This window comes from Nicotiana tabacum, chromosome 4 (assembly GCF_000715075.1).
Source record: "Nicotiana tabacum cultivar K326 chromosome 4, ASM71507v2, whole genome shotgun sequence".
Taxonomy (NCBI): Eukaryota; Viridiplantae; Streptophyta; class Magnoliopsida; order Solanales; family Solanaceae; genus Nicotiana; species Nicotiana tabacum.
Genome location: NC_134083.1, coordinates 65,683,350 through 65,693,866, shown reverse-complemented (window position 1 = coordinate 65,693,866; position 10,517 = coordinate 65,683,350). Strand labels below are relative to the sequence as shown.

The 10,517-nt window shown below is 36.9% G+C and overlaps 2 protein-coding genes across 6 annotated transcripts; one reads left to right on the top strand and one right to left on the bottom strand.

The window, feature by feature from the left end:
- Positions 1-506: 506 nt before the first annotated feature.
- On the top strand, positions 507-3,283 carry LOC107772760 (BAHD acyltransferase DCR). Its single transcript, XM_075251961.1, has 2 exons — positions 507-1,070; positions 2,138-3,283. The coding sequence occupies exons 1-2, from the start codon at positions 615-617 to the stop codon at positions 3,038-3,040; spliced, it is 1,359 nt and encodes a 452-aa protein (XP_075108062.1). The 5' UTR covers positions 507-614; the 3' UTR covers positions 3,041-3,283.
- A 1,152-nt stretch (positions 3,284-4,435) lies between these two features.
- On the bottom strand, positions 4,436-9,566 carry LOC107826149 (sec-independent protein translocase protein TATB, chloroplastic). Of its 5 annotated transcripts, none has more exons than XM_016653098.2 (8): positions 9,277-9,566; positions 9,008-9,129; positions 7,922-7,981; positions 7,710-7,827; positions 6,253-6,396; positions 5,786-5,935; positions 4,837-4,932; positions 4,436-4,707 (listed from the first exon to the last, which is right to left on the bottom strand). In XM_016653098.2, the coding sequence occupies exons 1-8, from the start codon at positions 9,503-9,505 to the stop codon at positions 4,646-4,648; spliced, it is 981 nt and encodes a 326-aa protein (XP_016508584.1). In that variant the 5' UTR covers positions 9,506-9,566; the 3' UTR covers positions 4,436-4,645. The 5 variants fall into 5 exon arrangements, with proteins under 5 accessions (XP_016508584.1, XP_016508583.1, XP_075108061.1 ...); XM_016653097.2 differs by having other exon boundaries at positions 4,837-4,950; positions 5,786-5,929; XM_075251960.1 differs by having other exon boundaries at positions 5,786-5,929.
- Positions 9,567-10,517: the final 951 nt, after the last annotated feature.

The window sequence follows — 10,517 nt, the reverse complement described above, 5'->3', positions numbered from 1 at the left end:
CGCCTCTAACTGCCAGTTGCCCCAACTTTTCGTTTCTTTAACTTCTGCTGGCCAGTAATATAGTTGCAAAAAATGCATGGCTTTGCACATAGTTTCCTTACTGAAAATATCATGTAACATGGGATTTTGTTCACAACTAGCTCTTTAATTCAATATTCAATATTAAGACACGTTGCTCGACAAACAAAATGGTTTATCCTTATAGCATGAGCTTTGTCAGCATCATAGTATTACTTGGAGAGAACCGATGGCCAACATGCAAGGTTGTTAGTGTTTATAATCCATATATTTGAGTTGAAACAGTAGGAACAAAATAAACAAACAAAAAAACAAAATAAATTAAAGGAAACAGAAATTTACTTCAACTGCCATCCAAAACAGTAGCTAAGGATAGTAATAAATGGAATCCAACTACACTCAAGTAAACTCATAAATGCATCCCAACCGCTCCCAATATACACTGTTACTATCCCTACACTAGTAGTCTAGTACTACTTCTAGTATAAGTAAATCACCTTTCTTGGCTCATTTTCCAATCACCAAAAAAACAAAGCCATTTTCAGTTGTTCATCTCTCTTGTTTTTCCAATCTCATCACCATTTGTGAAATTAGCCATGGCAGGTGAAGTAGCAAAGGAGGAAACTGTTGTCACAAATGTGAAAATCCTGAAGAAAAGTAACGTAAAACCACATAAACCACTAGGCAAAAAAGAGTGCCAATTGGTAACATTTGATCTTCCTTACTTAGCTTTCTATTACAACCAAAAACTGCTGATCTATAAGGGTGCTGAAAACTTTGAGGAAACGGTGGAAAAACTGAAAGATGGTCTTGCCTTAGTGTTGGAAGATTTCTATCAACTAGCTGGGAAACTGGGAAAAGATGAAGAGGAGGTTTTCAAGGTGGAATACGACGATGACATGGACGGCGCGGAGGTGATAGCGGCCGCCGCAGAAGGGATTGAAGTTGCAGATCTTACGGATGAAGAAGGCACCTCCAAATTCCTGGATTTAATTCCTTGTAATAAAATCTTGAATTTTGAAGGGCTTCACCGGCCTCTTCTGGCTGTGCAGGTAAATGCTTCAATGCTCCATAAATGAATTTTAAGTTATACTCCCTCCGTTCACTTTTACTTGACACGTTTTGACTTTTCACGTCCTTCACTTTTACTTGACACGTTTTGACTTTTCACGCCCCTTAAACAATAATAAATGAAGTGCATGATTTATCATGATACTCATATTAATTGATGTATATTTTATTGAATTTGAGAAAATGATTTGAGATGAGTAATAAATATTGTAAGTATAAGTAGAAAAAAAAATTGTCGCGCAAAGTGACAAATACATGCCAAGTAAAAGTGAACGGAGGAAGTATATACATTTTACGTGATTGTTGTAATTTAAAGTAATTCGATTGTATTAATACTGTTAGTGTGACACTCATAATTTATTATTGGCTATTCTTCAGAATGAGTTTCAGCTATTCATATGCTTACGTACATTTAATGCCCATAGAGGTTTGGCGGTGGCACAGAAACTAGAAATGTTGTATCGAGTTTATTTCTGATCAGGATGTTAATTTTAGGAAAGATCCACAACTTTTACTACAAAAGGAAATGATACTGTATCACAATCATTTTAAAGTTCCAAGCATAAGCCAGTCGATGTGCTAATACTCCAATCTTGCTTATAAACAAATTAAATCGTTTAGCTACATCGTGGTGTTAGGGTTGGTATTCAATTAAGACAAAGATCACTTAATTAATGTGATGATAAGTTGAACAATTTATCCATAATATCATGATGGTTCCTATTGGGGGAAAACAACTTTTTTTAAATTGAAAATAAGACCACAAATTAAATGTCTAACGACATTCACAACTAAGTTTTATCCACTGATATATATTCTTAGTGTAATCTGACTAACTCTTAAAGTATAAATCTTCTATCCTTTTTTCAGAATTACCAATTTTGTGTAGATGCTGCATTTAGTAAATAAACTTAAAATGATCTTTATTGTATGAATATTTTCTTTACATTAAAGTTCATTTGAAAAAGACGCAGAATAGCAATTAATTTGTTGGACCCGTTGATGACTTATTTTGTGGTCTCATTTTATTTTGGGCAACTACCGACAGCTCACCAAGCTCAAGGATGGACTCACCATTGGAATAGCATTTAATCATGCTGTACTGGACGGTACTTCCACGTGGCACTTCATGACCTCCTGGGCCGAGCTCTGTTGTGGGTCCACCTCCATCTCGGTCCCACCTTTCCTCGAACGCACCAAAGCTCGCAACACCCGAGTCAAGCTCAACCTTTCCCCGCCATCCGACGCACCAGAATCTGCTAAGTCAGCAACCAATGGTGAAGTCATCCCCAGCGTGGACCCACCTCTCCGCGAAAGGCTCTTCAAGTTCTCCGAGTCAGCAATTGACCAAATCAAGTCAAAGGTCAACACTAATCCCCCAGAGGGATCCTCCGCCCCATTCTCAACATTCCAATCGCTCTCCGCACACGTGTGGCTCGCCGTGACACGTGCCCGCCAGCTCAAGCCGGAGGACTACACAGTCTACACCGTCTTCGCCGATTGCAGGAAAAGAGTCGACCCTCCGATGCCGGAGAGTTACTTCGGAAACCTAATTCAGGCGATTTTCACGGTGACAGCAGCGGGTTTATTGCTGGCACAGCCAATTGAGTTCGCAGCGGGGATGATACAGCAAGCAATTGTGAAACACGACGCTAAGGCGATCGATGAACGTAACAAAGAATGGGAAAGTAACCCGAAGATTTTTCAGTACAAAGATGCAGGAGTGAATTGCGTGGCAGTTGGAAGCTCGCCGAGGTTTAAGGTGTACGACGTGGATTTTGGATGGGGAAAGCCGGAGAGTGTGAGGAGTGGATCGAATAATAGGTTTGATGGGATGGTGTATTTGTATCAAGGGAAAAATGGAGGAAGAAGCATTGATGTGGAGATTAGCTTGGAAGCAAATGCAATGGAGAGGTTGGAGAAGGATAAAGAGTTTCTCATGGAAGCTTAATTAATTTTCTCTGCTTGAATCTATCTCTAAGTTCTATGAGTAATTTGTATGTTTCCTTTTTCTATTTTCTTTCTAGTTTTTTCCTTTTGTTTTATTTAGGGGGTGGGGCTGGTAGGGGTACCAGAGGGTTCTTCTTCTCCTTCTTTATTTATTGTTTTCTGATTTTCTATGTTTTTCGTTCTTTGTATGTTATGCAGAGACGAAAGTCATGAGTTTAAAGGAATAAAGTTTGTTAGTGATTAATTAATGCGTGATATCTTTCATCTTCATGTTTTACCAGAAGAATATAAATAGTTAAAACAGAAGTATCTGCGGCTCGTGATAAACAATAAACATTACCCGTTCACAAATTTATGTTTATGTTTTACCTTTATATATTATGTTTACACAATTTAAAGGCATAACTTTGTGATCAAGTGGGTTTAAAAATTTTGTAAGGTCATTGATTCTATTCCCTCTAGCTACAACTTTTTGACCTTTTTTCTTATTTGAACTCCCTTAGCGGTAATTCTGTCTTCGCCACTGTCCACAATATGTGACCATTTTACCTTTGGTATACTCATTAAAGAAATACGAACTTCTAGAGGAAAAAAATGTATTCATTAAATTAACTTTAATTAATTGTTACCTTGACATATTGGGATATGTAAATAAGGACAATTTTTAAAAAAAATAAAATTAATTTTTTTTTATTATGCAAAAAGACACTTATTTTGAATCAAAATTAAAAAGGTAGAAAATAGCTTCTAGTACTAGGATTACTGAAAAGTTGGAGTAATCTTTTGTGTTAGAGCATGGTTAAATTTGGATTGTGAAAAATGATATTGGTATTCAAATAACTAATCTCTTTGGATGTTACAGTCAGTAGTTAGCTTTTTAGATTTCGGACAACAAGCCGGATAGTGACGGTAACTTAAGAAACTGATACAATCAGGAAAATTTAGTTATATCAAGTAAGATAATTTAAACCAAACAGCCCTTTGTTGATAAATGTTCCTATATTTAATTTACACTGTGAAATCTTCAAGTTTCATTTTAACATACCAAAAAGAAAGTAATTTGTCTTATTATTTAGAACAAAGGTACCAACCAATTGTAACACCTTATAGTGGAATTTAAAAATCTTAATTATCTCTGAGCGCTTGAATACTTCAATTTAATTGCCATACAGTTACACCATTGTTCCAACTTCGATGAAAAAGAAATAACATCTCAATTTACGAAAAACAAGAAAAGGTTGAACCTTATTTTTGATCATCAACACACAAGCTTAAATTAAAAATGAATGGACGGAATCTGAGATGTCATCTCCGTATAACGTTAATCAGAAAGTCTTAGAAGGTTTACGAGAGAATATTTATTTCATCCCCAGGCCCCAGCCAACCATCTCATCTAGCAAATAAAGAGGACGTGGGTTTATCTTAATTTATACAATACAAGTATACAACAAGTGAAATCCGGTAAAACACTCTTCCAATGGCTATAATGTACAAAATTGTTTCTCGAGCAACAGATGTCCAAGTTCAAAAAGCATCTTAAGAATAATACTACAATATTCAATCATTCAAAAAATAACAAGCCCTGCAGTAAACAATGTTAACTTCCCTATGTCTCGCTTTCAGGTTTCTGGGAAGAAGGGATCGGCGAGGCAGCTTCTTTCAGAGTTTCTGGAGTATAATGCAGTTAAGAATAAACATCAGAAGAACACGCTGAGGGGATAATGCAGTTAAGAATAAACATCAGAAGAACACGCTGAGGGGGACAGAAGGAAATTACTATGCACAAAAATCACTAACCTTGCGACTGGCTTTGGACATTGGAGGGGCTTTGCTGGGGAGAAGATAGCTGCAGCTCAGTGATCTTTGAAACCTCTTCACTTGAATATGCTCCATCTGAGGAAGATGAATTATCTGCTATTTCAGAAACAAAAATACCATATAGTTCCTGTAATGTACTCAAGTAGGCAACAAAAAAGACAAAATGACATTTTATTGATACTCAAAATGGACACAACAATATCTAGTGAAGAAGACAATGACTGAGAGAGAGCGGAGGAGGAGGAGGAAGAAAGAGAAACTGCAGAGAAAGAGAGATTCAAAAGTTTATCATTTTTTCCATGCCCCATTTCCCTTGTTGCCTGTAGTATTTATAGAACTAGTGAGCCAACTCTTCTAACTGCCTTCAACTGTATAACTAACTTCTAATCCTAACTAACTTGCTTTCCAAACAATTACAGTTCCCAATGGATGAATAAGAAAACAAATTTGGTCGAAAAGCCCTAAATTGTGAATATAATTTCATATCAGCTCTGGGTTGCAGAACAGAACTAGTAGAAATGAACCTTGCTTCTTACCAGAAAATTATATGGTAAAGATAGCAGGTAGGCTGAAAGAGCTGAATGTTTACCCATAGGCAAAGAGACATCGAAGGTAAGAGAAAGTAAAGATGTGCTTAGCAGTTGGATGCAGGCGATTTGTTTCTGTTTTAGTTTGAGAATCTGTACATACACGTTACTTAGTAATAAAAAATTTCAATTACCAAAAAAAAAAAAATGGTAAAGGATATAAGAATTCAAGCAGAGGATTGCTTATTGTACTAATGAGGCAATAAAAAACCAAACAAAAATATATCACTTTCCGGAAACTCCAGCAGGAACATAGCAAGAGTAACCAGGTTTGTGGACTTCAGCAATTTAAGAGATGGAACATAGCAAAGAGGTGTTTTCTATGTGCACACGTTACTAACCTTGCGACAGGCTTTGGGCATTGATGGGGCTTTGCTCGGGAATAGATGTCTCATTCTGCAGCTGAGCAGCTGCGTTTAGCTGCTCCTCGGTGATCTTCAAGTACTCTTCAGTTGAGTATGCTCTATCTGAGGAAGAAGTATTATCTGCAACTTCAGAAACAATAACACCAGTTAGTTCCTTAAGGATGAGTGGATGACCAAACAAACATTTGGAAGGACAGAATATGTCATAAAAACTCAAGTGATTTTGCACAACACATCTAGTAGAAACGCACCCTGCTTCATACCAGAAAATTAATGGTAAAGGAGAAGAACTCGAGCAGCGGATTGCTTATTGTACTAACGAGAGTGACAAAATATCCAAATAGAAGTGCAGTAACCAGGTATCTGGAATTAGCAACCATGGTTGGCTATAGTAGAAATCTAAAATAATGGAGTTCTAAACTTTATTTTGCATATCTACTTACCTTGTGACACAGTTCGGGATTCAGACTGACTTTCAAGTAAGGATGCAAGGTCTTTCTCAGCTTGTTTTTCAGCCTCAGCGATTCTCAGCAGCCTTTCCATGTCCTCCTCACTTGAGGAAGCTATGCTTGGCGATGGAGAACCATCTGTCATTTTTGTAAGAGTTACATAATGAAATTCCTTCACAGGATATGAAACTATTTAGTCTGTTAACAAAAATGAGCATGGAACACAGATTTGCTTCTTCAATGACATAATAACAAATCTAATAGTTACAGAAGAAGGCTATGGATAATACTAGGTAAAAGAGGTTCAGGATAAGGACCAAAAGTTAGAAGAACTAAACTTAAATCCTGGAAAGGCAATGTGTGAAATGAGCCCTATGTTTCCATGAACTCTTCGTGCATTCCCTTAACGTTTTACACCTGTACAATAAAAAACCCCAACTTCTGTCCATCTCGAAAAAAAAACATTCCGTAAAGAATTTCCTTTTAATCCAAGTGGTTACTTCACAAAGTGGAAATGAATGTAAAAGCAAGATTCACACGACAATCAATATTCTATGGTCAATGTTAAATGTAGGTCCCAATATGAATAAAATAAGAGACCTCTGTCAAGCTGTCAGAGTGTTGAGCTCACAAGTCTCTGATCGGTCATCATCGGTGTGTGTCCAAAAGAACGTGAGATGTTCTCACATAGCTACTCTGACTAGTATAATTAATGATTGCACGCAATGTGTATCATGCCTGAATCTAACTGGGATTCGCGTTGGTGGAGGAATTGGATGGATAGCGCGGTGTAGCTTTCAAAAGTATAACAAGAAAACTCTCAAACGCCAACACTATAAAATACAGTTGGCACAAGATCAGACCACCTCTGCTGACAAATTTTACTAGGGGGAGATGAGGATTGAATCTTGAAACTCTACTGATGAACTCCCAACCCTAACACAACATTTTTCACACAAAAATGAAGTTCCGAATTACATGCAACACTAAAAGGCACAACTACAGTTAATCTAATCCTATTTCTACCTCACTTGGCAGAATAAAAGATATTATCTTCTAGGACAAATTCAAAAATCATGAAACCTTTAATTAAGCAGTAAAGTGAACTCTAGCATAGTGAACAACGCAGAAACATTAACGTGTTTTAAACCTACATTTTAGTGGTAGCTGCCTTTCTTTCCCCATGCAAATTCTAAACTGCAATATTTACCATAGTGCCAATTGAACACCGCTCGATCTAAAGTAAAAACTGTGCACACACCAAAGGTTGTTTAATATGATAAGTACACTCATATGCTTGGCACTTTCTATCTGGCATCGCTATAACATCTAAGCCGTTGATATGATGATTAAAACGTCTAAGAAGTTGAAGCCTGTTTGAAGATTATAAAAATAAAAGTATACTAATTTTGGGAAACACAGAGGGAATATTAAAAGGTATAACGACTCACTGGGATCAACCTCCTGTCTTAAAGTTGTGCTAGACTTAATTGTGTCTTGGCCTGAACCTTTAATGTCATCAAGGCCAATCTCTCGTTCAAGTGTGCTCTTGAAGTCCCTTGAAACTTCCTTCAAGCAAAAGACAAGAGCACCATGAGAATCAAAACCTGCTTCAGAAATAAAAGAAACAAAGAAACTCAGACAAATGTCAATAAGGACCTACCTGAAGTTCTCTGATAGTAGGTTGAAATTCACGCAAAGTTTTCCCAAGGTTACGAGCAACCTGACATACAGAAAGCCTCATTATGTAAGATGAAAAATCAAAGTTTAGGTTCTCATTAGACATTAGAGTTGAAGTGAGACATGCTAAATTCTCCTATTGCAGAAAAACAACTGGTAGTATGGTCAAGGTTACATTTAGATTGGTGTACTTGAACCAGAGGGAAGGATTTGAAGTTCACAACTTCAGAATCCCGAAATTTTAGCTGCAGAACCAAATGCATAATTAGAATGTGATTTTGCAGCAAAAATTGGACCAACAAAAGAGAAAGCTAAGCCATTCTCCAGCATTACCACAAAGAACTCCACCTCATCTAGGTGTAACCAAAAAATGACTATAGCATCACGCCCAATCCTAAGGGAAAATTGCTTAGCAATTGATTATAATAGCACAAGACCTCATCATGAAATGTTCAATTTACCTCTCGTGACTGAGATAGGACATTTTCCTAATTTTCCCATAACTTACATTAGTTCTTTTTACACCCGCAGAAGTCCCAACTCATCCCATTAAGCCGCTGGCATATCTCTTCATTGTGTAGCTATCACGGTCCCCAAATGGGCTAACGCTGCCTAAAACCTTTGTACACTCAAGATCTTAGGTGCATCCACCACTGCAAGTGTTCAATTACCCGTCTTATTCTACATGCTAGACCACACCCCTCCTAAACTTAAGCACATGAAAGATCATTTGGCTAATATCCGAGGCACATAAAGAAGAATTTTATAGGCAATTAACAGTTCTAGAGAATGCATAGACTACCAAGGAAGGTTCTTCCCCTACCTCCAGAACTAATGGACTTCCAACCCTCTAGTTTAGGATGATCTAGTTTACCTCCTCTTACATTAATTCAGCTGGCAACTCCACATCTACCCAAGGATTAAAACAAAACAAAAAAGAACTATCTTTCTACTTAAGTACAGGGTCTATAAGAAAAATACAGGTAACTTAAGACTTTTGCATATCCTCAAATGGAGTAAAGAACAGAAAAGGTCCTCAATATTGTATAGGGGGAAGAAGGGAACGAACCTCGGCAAGACCTTTTGGGCCAAACACAAGCAAGGCCACAACCCCAATTACTAGTGCCTCAGGTGCACCAACACCAAACAGAGATGCATAAACACCTTTCCCTTTATGTTTTCTACTTCTTCCTGTAAACACAATCACTTCAAGAATCACACACACGGGTATAAAAAAAAAGGGAACTACTTTGAGCAGAAAGAATCAAGAACATAATAAGAAAAGTCCCAATGGCATTGACTGACATTTAAAGCAGCTGAATTAGCAAAGAACCATACCAATTTGTACTGAATATTGAGATTTTGAAATGGAGAGTTGCTTCAGTCCATTCCAAGAAGAGAAAGGGGTGAGACCCGAGTAAGGAATCCACTTCAACAACTGAACTTTGGGAGCTGAAATGGAAGAATTTGAAAGGGCAGAGAAAGAGAGTCTTTTACTAGTGAATGATGATAGTGAAGAAGAAGAAGAAGCAGTAGGAGCAGAGATTGCAGAAGCCATGAGGGTCATTGAATCAATACTCAGCTACTACAGTCATTCATGTCCTTTCTTCTCTACTAGCGTTGGATATATGGTCCTAAAATGCGACAAAATATAAATGGACTGAGATTTTTAATTTGGGCCACAAGGCCCGATTTCGTTTGTGCTACTTCTTCCTTCATTTCGCGTAGAAATGGCGTGAGATAGCTACTTTTTAATATGATATTTAGTTTTATCCAATATTTTTAATGCTGAATAAAAATAGTCACTGGTCTATTAAAATTAATACGAAAAGGTATTTTTACCATTTATTCATGAGTGCTGTATAAATATTAAGGATATGATGTCCTTAACATTTACACTGCACACATAAAGTTAAGGAAGCCATGTCCTTAACATTTACACTGCACATATGAAGTTAAGGACATGATTTTCTAAAGTTTAATAACGTAAGGTGCAAATACATGACACTTTATCCTTAATATTTATACAACATTCATGAAGTTAAGGACACCATGTCCTTAATATTTATACAACACTCATAAAGTTAAGGACACTATGTCCTTAAGATTTACACTGCACACGTGAAGTAAAGACACCATGTCCTTAACATTTACACTGCACATATGAAGTTAAGGACATGAGGTCCTAAAGTTTAACAACAGAAGGTGTAAATACAAGTTAAGGATATTATGTCTGTAACATTTACACAACAAAGATGACATTTTAGGTCATCACATATCCTTAACATTTACACTGCACATATGAAGTTAATGACATGATATCCTAAAGTTTACAGCGGAAGGTGCAAATACAGGATATTTTGTCCTTAGTATTTACACAACATTCATGAAGTTAAGGACACTATCTTTAATATTTACACAACACCCATGTCTAGCACACGGGTATTTTCGTTCGGGTGGGTAAAAATTTATTAAGTACTGGCTAAAGAGTAAATACATTTTAAACAATGGCTAAAGAGTAATGACATCTCTAATTAGTGGCTAACTGTGTACTTCCCCCTCATTTTGTCAGACGCAGA

Excerpts from the sequence above, each read along its gene's own strand:
- LOC107772760 (XM_075251961.1), top strand. The coding sequence starts at position 615 with ATGGCAGGTGAAGTAGCAAAGGAGGAAACTGTTGTCACAAATGTGAAA. Across the intron at positions 1,071-2,137 it reads GGCCTCTTCTGGCTGTGCAG|CTCACCAAGCTCAAGGATGG; the intron begins GTAAATGCTTCA and ends AACTACCGACAG.
- LOC107826149 (XM_016653096.2), bottom strand. The coding sequence starts at position 9,505 with ATGACCCTCATGGCTTCTGCAATCTCTGCTCCTACTGCTTCTTCTTCT. Across the intron at positions 6,397-7,709 it reads AAGACAGGAGGTTGATCCCA|ATGGTTCTCCATCGCCAAGC; the intron begins GTGAGTCGTTAT and ends CAAAAATGACAG. Across the intron at positions 5,936-6,252 it reads ATCCCGAACTGTGTCACAAG|TTGCAGATAATACTTCTTCC; the intron begins GTAAGTAGATAT and ends TTGTTTCTGAAG.